Consider the following 18458-nt stretch of genomic DNA (forward strand, 5'->3'; position numbering starts at 1 on the left):
CTTTAAACCTCATCAATACGCATATGTAACACCGATTGAAATATTTAAATTATATATGGATTTTGATATTATATATAAAAAATTTAATCTAATTTTTATAAATTGTTAAAGCCGTTATTGATCTAGTATGATTTTATGTTTATATATTATATATGCAAATAATTATATTTATTTAATAAAAAAATAAATAGATTATTTACTTTTTAAAGTATATATAACTAAATTAAAGTTTTTTTTACCATAATTAAGTCAAAATTAAAATTTCATGGGTACAGTTATACAAAATCAATACTCATATATAAATATTTGGCCGAAATTGGTATATTTATATTGATTCCGGTTAAACTCAATTGAACAAGATCCAAAAATTGTGATGGTTGACAAACATGTCACATCTGTATAGCTGCATACAACCATAACTATATCCAATCAATGATATTTTATCAATTTTCTTATGCTCATTTTGTCCCTCAAACTTTTAATTTTCTAATTTTAATTCTCAAATGCAAAAAATAAAAATTTGATAATAAAAAGAAATGATTTTTTTGAATAATCTGAAATATAATTATAAAGTAATGTCTATTCAAAATCTTTTGTTATTAATAACACGTACACACCTTATAGAAGCAATTGCTTAAATTCAAGACCTCTCATTTTCTATTATTGAGATCACTCAATTGATTCAAACTAAAATAACTAAACTAATAAAATTGAGAAGCGGAACAAGAGGTTTAAACTTTCAACACCTTTTCCATTGGTAACGATAATTAAATCCAATAAATCATAAATTTAAAATTTACCATCTACAATCGCTTTCTCCAAATATCCATGGTGGGCATAGATGCCACCTTTTTTTTCCAGCAAAGGCAAGACCATCTACCTTGATGGTTAGCACAAAGAAGTGAAAGCTGTAAGGCAAGAAAACAAGTTCCTGCTCTGATGCCCTTAACTTCTACACAGGCTCGAAAGGACAGTGTCACCAAATCTGAGCAATACATCTGAGTCAATATGTGCCAACTATTTATGACAGGTTCAATGTTACATTCTCTAAGTATATACACAGTATCGAGAGAAGAAATAAAAAGTACATGGTGGTGGCACTGTTACGATGTCATTTGCGATACCAACGTTATAATGGTACATGTCCATCCTGGGAACCCTTATGGCACGACCTTTGGGGTCTTACAATTTAAGACCTTGTAATGCAGCAAACTGTGGGATTACTTGCTGATCCACCTTCGTTTTCGGGCTGGCCTCTCAGGTTTCACCTCAGACTCTGCAGGAGTTTCCTTCTTGGCTGAAGGCAGTGGCTCGCTCTCCATCTTCTTTATCGCCACGGCATCTTTTTCCTTGGGCATTGGAAGTTTGAACCTCTCGCTTCGCTTCTTCAGCTTCTCAACAGTGTCAAGATGCCGATCATCTGATGGCCTTGCATCAACATCCTTGGTCTCTGGCTCACCAATATTTTTATTGTCAGACAAAGAGTGATGGTTCTCGGAAGGCTCAATTGACGTACCAGGTTCATCTGGAGTTTTGTTAGAATCTGAAGCTTCCACATTATTGATCTTCTCGATCTGCTTGATCTTTGAGGAAGCCGATGACTTGCTGTTGATAATGTAATCCCTCTCCTTATGGCTTGTCCAACGTTCCACTTTGGAGCGCCCCCGTTTTGACTCTTTCTGCTCATCATCCGAATAAGCATCTTCTCTATGTTTTCTGGAAGGGTTATAATGAACTGGATCCTCATTCTTCTCATCACTTTTCAAGCCCTAACCAAGGCAAAAAGGTAACAGTAATAAAGACAAAAAACAATTATACTGGTTATAATATAAGAACAATGTCAATAGATGAGTCAAAGCAGCATGACGATTCCATCATTTAATCAAGGAAGGAAGCCATAGTAACTTAAGAAATAGCAATTTATGATGCATATGAGAAATCTAAAAACCAAAGTACTAATCATAGGTGTTAAGTTCAAATCCAACTTTGCTTCATGTTCAATCTAGATCATGTTACCTGAAATTAAGCTTATCGTTTTCTTTCCAAAATGAAACCTTTACATGTTAAAATAAGAGTAACTTAGTTTACAAAGTTAAAGAAGATTTACCGAGGAATCCCCCTTCCCTCAATCCAAACAAAGTCTTCATGCAAAAAAATACAATATTATATTCATAGCCAAACAGCAGGACCACAGAAGTCAATTTGCAAGCTTCAACATCAAAGATGAGGACAGCAAAATACCATGCTAAAGAAAAGTTGATAATCAATGAGAAGAAAAATTAACGTCCAAGGTGCAACAAGCTTTGTAAATAGCAGCAAATTATACACGTTGCTTGCTGAAACTGCTACCCCGATTGCATGATCAGAGAAATTCGGACGGAATGGGGTGTTCTTGTTGGGGCAATATAGAAAGGAAAAAATTCCACAATTTGAAAAGGGGGAAGGGGGACACTGCTCCATAAATGGTACCTACCTTAACGACAAATCATATTCCTGGTAAAAAGATTCATGAATTGAGTGGTTTAAAATTACTCTCGATCTAAAGGTAAAATGTCAGGGCCACGAAACTTATGCAGGTAAAAAACACAGTTCTCCAAACTGTAAACAGAGATATGTGTGCATGTGTGTATTTATTGAATGATTTTTAAAGACAACGCGGTCAAGTGATTAAAACCAGAATCTCTAGTTTTGAAGGAACTGCATCAACGTCAATAGAAGATTACTTTATATAAGTAAAGCATATGTATGGCTCTCAAGAAAATTGCTGTGTTATTTTTCTCCTTATAACTAAAGAAACATTATGTCCTAGAGTCTACGAAACATACCGTTTCATCGTAGTGACCACTTAAATCTTCTTGATTTCTCTTAGCAGAACCCAAACTGATTGGATCTTCACCTTCAGATTCTCTATTCTTCCTAGTATTTTCTTTATGTTTCTTCTCATGGCCCCTTTGGCTATCCGAAGCATCGACAGCATGCTCACTCCGGGTGCTTGTCCTTTCCTGCCTGGATTTTCTGTCATCATTGCTAAATTGGTGTCCCCGTGCATACGAACCTTCGCGCCCTCTATGGCGTGAGAAACTTTCATCACCATTCTGATCCCTTCTTTTCACCTGTTCACAGTGGCGTATTGTCTCTTTGAGTTGGTATTCCTTTTCAGAAACTTTATGTTCATCCTTTGTCCTAGAGTGGCCAATCCATGCTTTGTCTTCTGAACTACGTCCAATCCTTGCAGTACTTCGTCCTTCTTCTCTCTCCCGTTTTGATAAACTTTCGTCATGGGATTGCTTTGGTCTATGCAATTCATCTCTCTCCCGCTGCTTCTCAACCCTCTCTCTGTGCAACCAAACCTCATCTTTGTCCCGAGCGGATTGATGATCAAAATTGTCTCGAATTCTTTGTTGCTCAGCTCTCTTACGTGGGTCTAAAATTTCATCCCTTTCTCGCTTTCTGCGACTGCTGCTGGATTCTCTGTTGCCATGCAAGATCACCTCTTTGTCTGCATTATCCCTCCTCAGATACTCCTCATCTTTCCTTCTTTTGCTGTCATAATCATCTGCTGTTTCATATCTACTCTTCTCACTATCATCTCTTTCCCTATATCTAGCGCTGTCATCCTTACCAAGATGAGCTTTATAAATGCCATTATCCAACTGTTTTCTAGAAGGTTGATGATAATCTTCTTTGTCACTCCTCTCACTTTCACGAACCTTAGCCCTGTTCCTAGAACCCATTTCATTGTCACGCTCTCTCTTCCTTGAGTCCTCAGTTCTACCTTTTCTTCCATGAAAATCATATTCTCTCTGTTGCCGAGCAACATCAAGAATATCACTCTCCCTTCGCCTATCAAAACCCTCCATTTTGATGTGCAAATCATGTGATGAGCCAGCATCGAAGTCTCTAAGAGGATAAGAACCTTCTCTTGATTTCCCTACAATTTGGCTTCTTTCAATCTCACGTCTTGCATCAGAATCTTTACGCAGTAAATTCTGATCATGTTCATCAAGACGCTTTTTGGCAATTGAAGTTCGAGAAGAACGCACACCTTGAACAACTTCATCATCGGCACCGTCTCGCATCTTCTGATAATCTCTACAGCTGCCAGATCTTGCTTCACTGTTTTCACTAATTCTTGCAGCCATAGAATCCTCACCACATTCACATTCTTGAAGCTCCCGTTGATGTACTTGAGCACTTATTTTTTCATTAAGTGGATTCTCATCATTATGGGTGTCATTTATTAGCACATCTTTTCCTCTATCAGGGCTTCTATCGGCCAACTCAAGCTCATCATCAACATCACCCTTGCGCTCCACACTTATCTCCCTGGCATCTCTAACCAGGAGAGGAGATTTGTGATCCATGCTGTCAACAGATTCTTCCTCACCAGAATAGGTATCACTGAACTTATCCTGTTTACCTCTAATAGGTGTCGTGTGAGGGGATCTCTTGCGTGCCCTTCCCTGTCTATGCCTGCATGAAGAAGAGGGTCAGTGGCACTTAATCATGCATTTGTAGTATTACCACCTAAATAACAAACTAAAACTTCAAGCTAATGAAAACCATAAAAGTAATCAAAGACAATGAAGAAATCCTAGCTCAAAATTACAAGCAGCCTTTTACACTGGGTTTTCTCTCACTTCCAAAGAATGAAATGGATTATGAAAGCATGGAATTCATCTATTTAATCAACTCATCAGCAAACAAAAAAGTGTTAATGATAACAGCAACGTGAATTTATTCCCATGACAGCACAACATTCTAGAAAGTTACAAATCTGCTTAAAGAAAACAAACTGCCACCGCTAAAAATAAGTCAAAAGGTGTAAGTATGTCTATTAATTACCTGAACATACAAGTACCATAGGGCAATTTTTATCGCTCAATGATAATAAGGAACTACAACCAACTCCATTAGTTTTCAATATGGCCATCTTGATCCATATTTTTTTCACTTCAGATAAATAGCTACCACACCATCATTTTTTCCGACTCTCAACATCCATCAAGTTCATTCATAGCTTCTCAGGGCACACAAAAGCAGGTTTAGTAGTATTTAACAATTAACATAGCAATTAATGCATCCATTTCACTATAAAGAATTATCAGTTTATCCCAACTACATCTTGTTATATTTTTCCACATGAAAGATGTAAATAGAGAAGTAAACAAATTAGAAGTTAGAAAAAAACCAGAAGCAATCAAATGTAGGGCTGCCAATGCTTCACCATGCTACATATAGCATCGTAGAATCACAGAACATAGATGGTATGAGATGATACTACTAAGCAAAAAGAAATGAAAGTAGATTAATTGAAGATTAATACCTCTCATCACTAGGGCTGCCAAAGTTCCCATTATGATACATAGGACTGTGACTCCTAGATCCAGAACCATAAGGAAGCGATGCTTCTGCAGAGATGGGCAAAATCCCATCATCTTCAGGCACACTACTCCGAACAGGCTTCCTCTTTCGACTACTATAAGCATTTGGAAAACCATTAACATATTCAGTTTCTTCATGCGCAATATTGGTTTCAGATGCAAGATCTCCCCTAATATCCTCCCTTGGCAGATCATTTTCTGTTCGGTCCTCAACAGCATTGCCTGTGTAGGAATCATCGTCTAGAGTATCCTGACAAACAATCTGTTTACACAAATAAGAGTTAAAACAATTTGCATAGGCAGAAGATAGATACTAAATAAGACTTGGGCTAAGTGCAATTGTAACAAGGTTTCACTGGTAACCTCAATAATTGCATCTGAATCACGCATGCGAGGTGGTCGAGTATCAATGGAGGGGAGACGTTCCCCAGAACCTCCCTCAACCTGTATTGCTCTCCCAGTTGGCTGGTACAATAAGTAAAAAAAAAGTAAGTTATTAAACAGATAATACATGGAATAGTTCATCGCACTCTAAGTAAGATAGTTACAATGCACAACAACGGAAGAGAAGCTACAGGCACATATCATAAGAGCCAAGAGTACAAGCACTGGAAGATTTACATGTTAATTAGGGTGAGCACTAGAATTTGAATTTCCTTCGGTTAGTTATTCATTTTACTGATCGTGCCCACCCTGAGATATTATTGTGCACACCCACATACAAAAATTTTGTGTTATTAATATATGTGTTACCACCCTCAAAAATATTTCTACATCCGCCACCGAGTACGAGATAAGTATTTATAGAGAAAATTGAAGTATGGTTGAAGAATCTACATCTAAAATATGACTTTTATAATTATAATGCATGTACCATAAATCCAGTAACTGAAGCTTACTAGAGGAGGTCGCATGCGAGCAGTTCCTTTTGTCAAATCATTTTGTCCACCATTTGACTTTGCAAAATTAGCGGCATCAGCGGGAATCTCTTGCCCAGTTGCTGCTGCCAATTCTGGAGGCAAATCTGGATCATAGTCCTAGAAGAAACCATAACAATTATTTTATATCCTTAATAGCAATTGCAGAACAGCAGAAAACATGGCATCAATACAAACACTTAACCATTCAAGATTCATTTGAAGGGAAACATTGTTTCAGATATGCATAAGAAAGCACCTAATTACCTGCTCTGTTCGCCCACTTTCATAAACGCGAATTTTGCTTCGCATTGTTGTCTCCAAGCGACGTTGTTCCTACAAGATTTTTCACATTCAACCTTCCAAGATCTTAGTTCACACAAGAATGAAATAAGGAATCAATTAAGTTAATAATTACCAGTTGTTTGCAATAATCTTTCCAGCTCTCCTCATTCAGACCAAAGTTGAAGAAATCCGAAAGATCAACACCGGGATATTTCCACGGCTTTTCCTCAAAACTATCAATGTCTACTTCAAATATCGTCCTGGATTCACATAGGGATAAATTAAAATTAGTCAGGCAAAAAAACAAAGAAATTAAGTGTTTGCACATGATATTTGAAAAATGAAACACAACAAATTATGACAGAAGCCAAAGTCATCTTGCAATAAGCAATTTGTCTCCATATTCAGCTGCTATGAGCGAAAATTAAATGAATTTAGTATACCATGCACAAAAGTCAAACTATCAACTAATGATAAACAATTACATAATTATAGAAAAGTGGGCAATTACTTGTGTGAAGGAAGCGTGAAATCCAATCCACCACCAAAACCTCGCCCCACATTGTTACCCCAACCAGGCATTCCAAAACTAGGATGGAGACCTTTTTGCATGGGAAGACCAGTTTTCAGTCCAGGTGGTCTCCAATCACCTCTACCCCGACCAACCATAGCACCCATGACTGGACGAACCTGCGCTGGAGCACCTGCAGTGGCTCCAGGCATTGGTGCTGCACCAGGTCTTACATACTACATGAAGCAGACAATAGATCATGTCATTTATCAGAAACCAATGTTAAAAAAACAGCATAACCTCGTAAAAAAGGAATGGGATGTTTGTTCAACAATGACGCTTTTTTTTCGTTCAGCTATAAAAATTACAATATACAACATATGATCAGAACCTTGACATAGATGCAATAAACTTTCCATGTGATAACATGATCAAGACTAAGGCCAACAATAGCATCATATAACCAAATGTCAATTTTAATAAAAGAGTGCTAAATCAAAATCGCTTTCTAGCAAGGACAAAGACAATATACAAATCATAAAACAAGGACACATACAAGTGCAACCAAAATGTCCACTATACAATAAGAATCTCAATCCGGAAATAACTCAACCTCTATGACCAATGACAAAAGGTTAAGTAAACCAATTAACTGCTATCTGAAAATGGTTAGGAAAAAGCATGAGCTTTCATCAAAGGTTCACAGTTGATCTTGCTTACGTTTCAAGAAATAGAAAAATCGCACCATTAACTACAGTGTTTCTATAGTTACATCTCTTTTACCAATAGGTTGTTTACACCTTTTCTTCGCACAAAAGTCCAGATTTCCTTTTGAGCAAAAATTACTTGACAAAAAATAACAAATAGTTCTGAACATACTTGTTCATTTTCAACAGATATTACCAATAATTATTGGTGTATGGGACACATAAAATATCAACAGATATATCTTCACATATTATGCCTACAAATGCATTAACTGTAGCTGTAATCTTGTACCACATCTGCAAAGGTTTTCTTATTGAAACCATTACTAATGTGCCCCAGAACATTCAAAAAGCAAAACTTATGACGAAACCATTTTTCTTTTAAGTTGTCGATTCAAGTTTAGGATCGGGGATTGCTGAATCAAATCACTCTTTCTTACAATTAATGTTGCATTAGTCAACAATTCTGAGGAAAGTTTGATTCTTGAAACAAGTGGGATTTGGAGCCAAGCAATATTCAAGCTAATATTGATAAATGTACTTCCGAGCCTACCACAACCCTTAGTCATAGGCTCGCCAAAAGTCTTGAGGGTTTATTTCAAGGATAAACATAGTGATTTCTGACTGCAACTTATGATCTTCAATATTTAAACATAAAGTCAAAGCAGAAAAATCAAAATATAATTTCCACTCGGCCACAATTTTTCTTTTAAAAAAATACTTTTATTTATCATTGCGTTCAGTACAGAGTTTGCAAATCAATTACCAAAGTAAATTCCTAAACATTTATCAAAAGATCGGGGTATAAGACAAACAAAAACCCCCAACTTTTGTCTAAACATTTCCATATTGCTTAGTTCAACAACAACGGAATCAACATGATAACACACTAACCTTAAACTGAGAATGAAATGGATGGAACCCATGGTTGCTGTACCCAATTTTTGTCGCAACCACGCTCCCTCCGCTGCTGCCAGCAGTGCCAACCTGCCCTACTTCTCCCCCTTCTTTCCCTTCTCCATCCGCCGCCTGCCCTCCTCCTTCACCCCAATCCTGTTCCTCTATCCCTTGGTTTGCATCTCCATCGGTCACTATCACAAGCGGATCCCCATCTTCATCATCGTCTTCATCTTCCCCCATCATTCCTCCTCTCTCCATAGCCATAGGTCCGTGGTTGTTGTCATTCAACACTATCTGTAGATCATCTTCACTGTCACTATCCCAATCATCCCCTTCTCCTTCCCCTCCGGCTTCCACTTGACCGCCGCCTTCAATTCCATTATCTTTGCCATCATCATTCCTCCCCGAATCTCCCTGGCGAACCGATTCGGTTAAACCCGGAATTATCGGGTCATCCGAGCCGGAACCATCAATCGCGTTACTACTCCCCTCTTCAATATCAAACACAACATCATTTCCATCAGCAGGTTCTTGTTTAGAATCCAAAACCATCGGTTCGGGAGCTGAATCATCACGGTTAGGGATCGAACACAGAGATGCTGCTGGCGCAGCGGGAGGATGAAACTTAATGGGCACTAGGGTTTGAGAATCGGGGATTGAAACTGGTGCTCCGAGGAAGGTATTGGCTCCATCTTGGGATGGAAGATTGGAATCAATCGGACGGTGGAGATGGGGAGTGGTAGGAGAGTGAGACGGTGGGGGAGCAGCGGATGAAGAGAAAGGCATGAGAACGTCAGTGTAAAGATCTCCGAACTCATCGTCATCTTCCATTGGAATTCCTTGAAAGAAGAAAGAACAAGAAAGAAGAGGAGAAGGGCGAGACGGGAAACGCAAAGGGAACGAAAGGGAGAGATAGTTAGGGGAAAGGGTTTTGATTTTCTGTGATCTATTGTTTACACATTCTTATTAGTTTCAGAGTACGGGTGAAGAAACAAATAGTAATCAGGATTTTTTGTGAGCTTTTTATTTATATTATTGACTTATTATATTTTAATTATTAAATTATCAGCATGAATTAAACAATTTTAATAGTAGATGAATTATTATTTTTTTACATCATGGATTCGAATATTAAGATTTATAAATACTTGTATTTTACATATATATTAACATTTTAAAAGAAAAACACACACATATATATATGTTAATAATTTTGTATATAAGTGTACTTTACATGGAGATTTATGCATTTTATTTAAATATTTATCTTGTCGTATCAAATTTTTGTTATTAAATTCATGAAAATTAACAATTTAATAAATAATGTAATAAATTAATAACGTAAATGATTAAAATATAATTTTTTAAAATCAACGATAAAAGGTGAACAAAATCGCAACATATGTGACCGAATTTTACCCTAAATTTTTAAAGGCATAATACTAAAAAAATATTCTTAATGCTCGACTGAATAATCACTTTAATCAAATGCTTCAACTCCAACTCTTTATTTTGAAAAAAAAATAATAATCTCCTTTTATAAATAGAAAGTGTTAGTTAACAAACAAACTATCAACGTCAATCCCATGTAACGCACCGGCATGAATGGTAAGCAAACAATCTGAATAAGCTTGGTGTCGGGTACCAATTCTCTCCACTTCTAAACATCTTTGCGAGCTAGTCCAACCAGTGGCAGATCTATGCTCAAGTGAGGATGGACACGTACTCATCTTTAAATTTGAATTTCTTCAGGTAATTATCTACTTTATAGATTGTGTCCATATTAAAATTTTATTTGTGTCAACTTCATAAAAAAAAATTATTGTTAATATATGTGACCTCCCTCAAAACACCTTTAGATCCGCCACTGGTCCAACCCATCATGAAGATTGCAAACCTGATATGATGTAGAGTTGGAAAGTAATTGTTGATCTTAGTAAAGAAGTCTGATTATGTAGCAGGAAGATCCTCGCTAGTCTAAATTGCCTTGAAAAGTCACCCAATGCACATTATAACTCAAAACAATGCCAGATGACCTTAACAGTTCACTCAAGTCATGAGCACTAACACCCTTTTCTTTGTTCTTCTGAAAATCAACGCCACTCCGAGACAAAAGCTTCAATGGAATCATTAGCGTAAGCATCATCGTTGGGATCGGAAACCGACTTGCCAAACGATGAATTTATCAGTTCCACAAGTAGGCACAATCCCCTTTGGCATCAGAGAAAGTAAGACCCAACCGAATCAATTTCAGAAGATCAACATCTGCTTTCCACCAAAACTACTCTTAAATTGCCTATTGGACAAAAAACAATGCCCGAGAACTCGGTCTCCATGGCAATGAACCGGTAAGCTTTATGTCTCGAATTAAATCGATTTTAGAAGCCAAATTCTCACCCCAAACTTCCCTTATGTGAACTGATTAACTTCTCAGCTCAATCGACGTATTTCTACACCATACGAGAAAGCAAAAAGGTTTAATTTCTTGGACAACTATGGGAAAAAAACCCAAATCCCCAGAATCTGCAATATCAAGATAAAACACCAATAAGTACCCATTTCTCACAATCAACAAAAAAGAGAAGCCATTTCTTGATTCCTCCATTGAATTTTTGTTATGAATGGGGTAAAAAAAGAAGAAATAATCGAAGGAATGGGGTTTTTAGAAGCTGAAAGACAAGATTACAGAAAACGTTCTCATTCATTCATTTCCTAACCCTCTTTCTGTTTACATTGCCTTTATTTACATACAATCATAATAGATTCTGTTATGCCAGCTGGACTTCTCTCTAACCAATTCTGTTATCATAACAGGAATTGGGCTACTGCTGGGCTTCCTTTGCTCCACCTGTATCTGCTGGACCAGTCTGCTGAATCTGCTGGGTAATTACTTTAATTCCCCCCGTGCTCCTCACGTGCCCTACTCTCAGGTAATTACTTCCCAATTCTATCTCAATCCCTAACCCTTGATTATTCATTTCCCCCAATTCTCCTTCGATACTCATCTCTCGTCCTCATTCTTCTCCTTCTCGTCTTCCCTCTCCCACCGTGACAATACCCACCCCATCAGATGATCCTTGTCCCCAAGGATCAAACGACGGAAACTGCCATCGCAACACTGAATAGTCTTCCCAAGTGTCGTGCATCTCGTCCAGGTTAGTCCACCGAACCAACAACTATGTAATCGGTTTATTGTGTCGATTAACAATTCTTCTGCCTAATATTTTGTTGGGTTCTATCCAAAACTGACCCTCATCATCAATCGTAGGAGGATCTGTGGAAGTTGCTGCATCAGGCCCAACATGCTTCTTCAATAAACTGACATGAAAGACTGGGTGCAACCGCGAAGAATCTGGTAAGTCAAGTTTGTAGGCTACTTCCCCAATTTTTTCAATAATCTTGTAAGAGCCATAAAACCTTGCTGCTAATTTCAAAATTTTCCTCAGGGCGATAGAAGTCTGTCGATACGGCTGCAGTTTCAGGTAAACGAAATCCCCAATCTGAAATACTCTTTCTGATCTATTTTTATCATCTTTCTGTTTCATTCTATTACTTGCTTGCTGTAATTGAATTTTCACCAATTATCGAATGTCTTCCCTGCTTCTCATTAACTCTGCCACTGCATGTACTTGAGTGTTTGTATACCAAACCATGGTAGGGGGCTTGTAGCCATATAGAGCCTGAAAAGGTGTTAGTTTTAAGGAAGTATGGTAGGTAGAATTGTACCATCACTCAGCATGTGGCAACCATTTAGCCCATTGCTTTGGTTGGTAAAAACAAAGCCCTCGGAGGTACTGTTCTAAGCACTGATTTACCCTTTCTGTTTGTCCATCCGTTTTAGGATGATAAACAGTGCTAAAGAGGGTCTTAGTCCCTAAGAGCTTCATTAGTTCTCTCCAAAAGAAGCTGGTGAAGGTCTTGTCTCTGTCTGAAATGGCCATTTTAGGCTGGCCATGAAGCTTATATATGTGGTCCAAATACAATTTAGCCACCTCAGCTGCTGAGTAAGGGTGTGATAGAGCTAAAAAGTGACTATATTTAGTAAACTTGTCAACCACCACAAGAATACAATTCTTCCTTAAAGATGTAGGCAAGCCTTCAACAAAATCCATAGTGATAACTTCCCAAGCTTGTTGAGGAATAGGTAATGGATGTAGCAGTCCTGGTTTAGCAACATATTCCACCTTAGTTTGTTGGCAGACGGCACAAATTTTAACATAATTGACCACCATAGCTTTAAGTCTATGCCAATAGAAGTAAGATTTAATTCTCTGATAAGTTGCTTGACTTCCAGAATGACCCCCATGAGGTGAGTCATGTAATGTCTGAAGAATTTGTAGTCTAAGAGATCCAACCTCCCAATAAAACTCTATCCTTATATAAAGGATTCCCTTTGAATATCTCCACTTATTATCAGCAGTAGAATGAACAACCAATTAGTGATCCACTCAGTAGCCAATCTTCTTTATAACTAGCCTCCACCTCCTGCACCCAACTTGGAATAATTAGAGTTGTGCCCATGGCCAAACACTGTCCCTGATCCTCCCATTGTCTAGATAATGCATCGGCCACCACATTTGATTTCCCTTTTCTGTACTGTATAGTATAATCCAACCCCAAAAGCTTGGTCAATCCTCTCTTTTGAATTGTAGTGGTAAACTTCTGCTCCAAAAGATACTTTAGAGGTTCATGGTCAGTCTTAATGATAAAAGGATTACCCTCTAAGTAATGTCTCCATTTAGATATTGCTAATAGAATAACTAAAATATTCTTTTTCATAAATAGAGAGAGTAGCATTTCTAGGACTAAGGGCCTTACTCAAAAATGCTATAGGTCTGCCATTTTGAGATAAAACATCACCTATACCTCCTGAGCTTGCATCTGTCTCTAAGTAAAAATTCTGAGTAAAATCTGGAAGAGCCAAAACAGGAGCAGTGGACATGGCTCTTTTAAGATTTTCAAAATCAGTCAAAGCTGCAGTAGTCCACTTAAAATTGTATGCTTTAAGCATTTGTGTCAGTGGCCTGCTTATAGCACCATAATCTTTAATAAATCTTCTATAATAGCATGTTAATCCCAAAAATCCCCTCAAAGACTTCAAAGATTTAGGGAGAGGCCAATTATTCATTGCTTCCACCTTACTGGGATCAGTAGCAACCCCTGCTGCTGAAATAATATGTCCCAAGTATTCTACTTGGGTTTGTCCAAAAAAACATTTAGAGAACTTTGCAAACAATTGATTAGCTTGTAACACCTCTAAAACTTGTTGTAAATGAGCAATATGAGCTGCCATAGAACTGCTGTAAACTAAGATGTCATCAAAAAACACCAACACAAATTTTCTAAGGAATGAACTAAATATTTCATTCATTAATGCCTGAAAAGTAGCTGGGGCATTAGTAAGGCCAAAAGGCATCATCTTAAATTCATAGTGGCCTTGATGAGTTCTGAATGCAGTTTTGTGAATATCTGCATCCTTAATTCTGATTTGCCAATACCCTGATCTGAGGTCAATCTTTGAAAAATAAACAGCACCATGTAATTCATCTAATAAGTCCTCCACAACAGGAATAGGAAATTTATCCTTAATAGTCATGCTGTTTAGTTGCCTGTAATCCACACAGAACCTCCAAGAGCCATCTTTCTTCTTAATTAGGAGGCATGGAGAAGCAAATGGACTTTTACTAGGCTGAATAATAGAAGAAGATAACATAGTAGAAATCTGTCTTTCCACCTCAGCCTTCTGGTTGTGTGGAAATCTGTAGGGCCTGAGATTGACAGGAATTGAATCATGTTTAAGGGAAATACCATGGTCATGGTTTCTTACTGGTGGGAGGCCTCTTGGCTCCTCAAAAATATCCTTGTAGCTTTCTAGGAGAGACTGAATAGCTGCAGGAATAGGTTTAGAGGCTTCTGTCATAGAGAATAATACAATATGTCCCAAAATAACAGAATCTGAAACTGTCATTTTCAATAAAGAAGCTCATGAAATTTGCTGCAAAAATAAAGATGGTTGTTGACCCTGTATAATAATTTGTCCATCTTGGTGAACAAAACTGAGTGTCATTTTGTTGAAGTCAATCAAGATTGGACTAAATAATTTCATCCAATCTACTCCCAATACCATATCACTCCCTCCCAACTGTAAAGTCTGAAATCATGAACAAAGAGTGTCCTTGCATTTGCCATTCAACTCTATTACACCTTGCTGTACTATATAGTTGTTGACCATTAGCTACTGTAATAGCCAAAGGATAAGGTGTATTTACCTGTATACCAGCCTCAACCCACTGTGGTGTTAAAAAACTGTGAGTACTACCACTGTCAATTAGAATATTCAATGGTTTGCCTAGGATACTGCCCTGAATTCTTAAGGTATTATGACCAATACACCCAGTGATAGCATTCATAGATATTTCTAGGCTTTCTTCCTCCTGTATAACTTGCTGTTCTGAATCAGTAGGTAGAATATCTGAAGGCAGAATAGTATCCTCTTCAATCATCATGTTCAGTTGTTTTGTTTTACATTGATGGCCTGGAACAAATTTCTCACCACATTTAAAGCACAAATTGTTTTGTCTTCTGTACTCTATTAAATTCTATTTTGATGGCAAAGTGGTTGGATTCTTTTGTGGAATTGGTAACTAAGTTGGCTTAGAAACAGGTAGGGAATTTGGGTAGGGTGGGTTTCTAAAAACTGGCCTCATTCTCTTGCTTTCAAATTCAACAGACAATTCATACAGTTTAGCTTGCCTGTATGCTTCAGATAGTGTCTTAGGGTCTAGTGCCTTGACTCTATGTTTAATATCATCCCTTAGTCCACTAATAAACAAAGGGACAAAGAATTCCTCACCTAGTGTAGGATCCTGTAAAAGCATATGAGGCTGTAGTTCTTCAAATCTGTCCTGATACACCTCCACAGACCCTTTCTGTACCAGCTTAGTAAACTCTTCCACTATATCAGCAAAGGCCTTATCACAGAACCTATGACATAGGTCTGCCTCAAACTCATGCCATGTAACATGATGTTTTTGCATTATGTAGCCATCAAACCAAATTTCTGCTTTACCTGTTAAGTACATTGTAGCTACTTCTACTCTTTGTTCCTCAGCAATACCACATAATAAGAAGTATTTAAGGCATTTATGTATCCAACCTCTGGGATTACTACCTTCAAAAAAAGGTAACTCGATTTTAGGCCTGTGCAACATAATCCCTGAAGTATTACAAGACCCCCATGCGCCTCTTCTATCCATATCTAAACCCACCGTATTGTTCTTAACAACACTATTCTCCCCCACTTGAATATCATTTTTGAAGCTGGTTATGTGAGTAGGCAACTCATTTGGCTTAGATTTTAGAATTCCAGGCTCATCAGGTTTATAAGTAAACCTATTTTTGTCATTAACCACTGTAACCTGTACAACATGCTTCCCACTCATGTTAGATGAATTAGGGGTCTGTACCTGTTCCTCAGGTTGATTTTGATCTCCTTTCGGCCAGTCAAAATCCTCAAAAGCTCTTCTACATACCCTTGATTTGTAGCCATTCTAGACTCCACAATGATACGCTCCTCTTGATTCTCCCACCATTTAGGAATCTTGGTTTCATCCTGAGATTGCTTGACCAAAGCAGTCAAATCTTCCAATTGTTTCTGTAGTGCTGCAAACTCTGATGATTAAGTCATGGTCTGGTTTTTCTTTGTCATTACAACATCAATAGCCAGGAAAAATCAGTCTCTCGATACCAATTTGTTATAAATGGGGTAAAAGAAGAAGAAATAATCGAAGGAATGGGGTTTTTAGAAGCAGAAATACAAGATTACAGAAAACGTTCTCATTCATTCATTTCCTAACCCTCTTTCTATTTACATTGCCTTTATATACATACAATCATAATATATTCTGTTATGCCAGCTGGACCTCTCTCTAACCAATTTTGTTATCATAACAGGAATTGGGCTGCTGCTGAGCTTCCTTTGCTCCACTTGTATCTGCTGGACCAATATGCTGAATCTGCTGGGTAATTACTTTAATTCCCCCCGTGCTCCTCACGTGCCCTGCTCTCAGGTAATTACTTCCCAATTCTATCTCAATCACTAACCCTTGATTATTCATTTCCCCCAATTCTCCTTCGATACTCATCTCTCGTCCTCCTTCTTCTCCCTCTCGTCTTCCCTGTCCCACCGTGACAATTTTCTACAATAGTAAAGAACATTCCAAGGGCACACCAAATATGATCATTAATTAATCTTACATGTTTTTCTTCTTGATCATGTAGGGTTTGGTATTCTGTCCATTCTCCACACCAAGACCATATAACACACCAGCATATTTCTCGGTCGAACCACTAAAGAAATTTTCTTTCAGTTTCATGAATGTACAACAAGTAAGCAAACTATCCGAACCAGCTTGGTGACAAATGCCAATCCTCTCCACTTCTAAAAGCTCTGCAAGCTTGTTCAACCCACCATGAAGGCTATTGCAAAATTTCATGAGATGCTTGATATCATATAGATTCGGGAAGTAAATCTTGACCAGACTAAAGAACCCTGTTTGTGTATCAGGAAGATTCTTGTAAGTAAGCAACTTAAGCAAATACCCGAAGTCGTAACCGCTATGAAAAGTCACCCAATGCACATTATCATTCAAAACAATCCCGGACGACATTAACAGTTCACTGAAGTCATGAGCACTAACACCCTCTTCTTTGTGCTTCTGAAAATCAATGCTACTCTGAGACAAAAGCTCAATGGAGTCGTTAGCATAAACATCCTCGTTGGGATCGAATTCGCGGAAATTGAATTGCCAAACGCAGTATTGATCGGTTCCACAAGTAGGCAAGTTCCCTTTGGCATCGGAGAAAGTAAGACCCAACTGAATGAGTTTCAAAAGATCAACATTTGCTTTCAGGGTTTGGTAATTGAAATCAAAGCTGCTCTTGAAATTTGCCAGTTGGGCGTAGAACAATGCCCGGGAACTCAGTGTCCATAGCAATGTAGGGGTAATCATCGACAATATCACGGATTAACTCGAATTCACAAATCAAATTCTCATCCCATACTTCCCTTATGTGAATTGATTCACTTTTCGGGAAAATCGACATCTTATTTCACCAAAAGAGAAAAGGATCGAAGTTCTAAATTCCAGGAGAACTATAAAAAAAACCCCAAATCCCCAGAATCTGCAATAACAGAATGAAAACACAAATAAGTACCCATTTCTCCAAATCAATGGAAAACAAAAACCCATATCTTGAGAATCCAATCAAATCCTTGAGAAAAAAAGGATAACAAAAGTAAAGAAGAAGAGATCTTAGCCCGGAGAATCGAAAACGTTGCAGCCGAGGGAAAAAGAAAATGATAACCGAATCGAAATTTGTAGGGGTTTAGAGAGCTGAAATGAATGACGGTAGGAGAAGGATTTATGGATTCTTTTATATATATTATATTTTTGTTTTCTTAATAAAATGACAAATTGAAAATTTGGGGGCGTATAAAGTTTTGTAATTGTTTTTAGACAATAGGGTTGATTAAGGGATGAAGAAGATGAAGAAAGCTTTCATCCAAAAGCTTCCATGGGGTTCACATTGTGACAATATAACATTAAAGAGATTCAATCATAAAGTGAGAGAGAGGAGAGCAAGGCCAGGTGGGGATTGTCTCAGGAAATGTGGGTTAATATACGGTTAATATACGGTAGTACCGAATATATTAAAATGTATTTAATAAATTCGGTTTAGCGGTACCTATTAT

The 18458-nt window shown here is 37.6% G+C and overlaps 1 protein-coding gene and 2 pseudogenes across 2 annotated transcripts; all 3 read right to left on the reverse strand.

Annotated features, from left to right (window-relative positions):
• Window positions 1–894: 894 nt before the first annotated feature.
• LOC120149909 (FIP1[V]-like protein) lies at window positions 895–9653 on the reverse strand. Of its 2 annotated transcripts, none has more exons than XM_039162614.1 (9): window positions 8699–9651; window positions 7098–7333; window positions 6720–6846; window positions 6569–6637; window positions 6284–6421; window positions 5748–5849; window positions 5327–5646; window positions 2826–4473; window positions 895–1769 (listed from the first exon to the last, which is right to left on the reverse strand). In XM_039162614.1, the coding sequence occupies exons 1-9, from the start codon at window positions 9533–9535 to the stop codon at window positions 1221–1223; spliced, it is 4026 nt and encodes a 1341-aa protein (XP_039018545.1). In that variant the 5' UTR covers window positions 9536–9651; the 3' UTR covers window positions 895–1220. The 2 variants fall into 2 exon arrangements, with proteins under 2 accessions (XP_039018545.1, XP_039018547.1); XM_039162616.1 differs by lacking the exon at window positions 895–1769 and adding an exon at window positions 1889–2493 and having other exon boundaries at window positions 8699–9653.
• A 920-nt stretch (window positions 9654–10573) lies between these two features.
• LOC120149997 lies at window positions 10574–11709 on the reverse strand (annotated as a pseudogene).
• A 5135-nt stretch (window positions 11710–16844) lies between these two features.
• LOC120149998 lies at window positions 16845–17963 on the reverse strand (annotated as a pseudogene).
• Window positions 17964–18458: the final 495 nt, after the last annotated feature.

Source organism: Hibiscus syriacus, unplaced genomic scaffold (assembly GCF_006381635.1).
Source record: "Hibiscus syriacus cultivar Baekdansim isolate YM2019G1 unplaced genomic scaffold, ASM638163v2 tig00111013_pilon, whole genome shotgun sequence".
Taxonomy (NCBI): Eukaryota; Viridiplantae; Streptophyta; class Magnoliopsida; order Malvales; family Malvaceae; genus Hibiscus; species Hibiscus syriacus.

What these genes read in the sequence shown, in the direction of transcription:
- LOC120149909 (XM_039162614.1), bottom strand. Translation starts at nt 9,535, where the DNA reads ATGGAAGATGACGATGAGTTCGGAGATCTTTACACTGACGTTCTCATG. An exon ending in ATTCAGATGCAATTATTGAG is followed by an intron (nt 5,647 to 5,747) that starts GTTACCAGTGAA and finishes TTGTGTAAACAG; the next exon opens with ATTGTTTGTCAGGATACTCT. An exon ending in GGCAGCCCTAGTGATGAGAG is followed by an intron (nt 4,474 to 5,326) that starts GTATTAATCTTC and finishes TTCTTCATGCAG; the next exon opens with GCATAGACAGGGAAGGGCAC.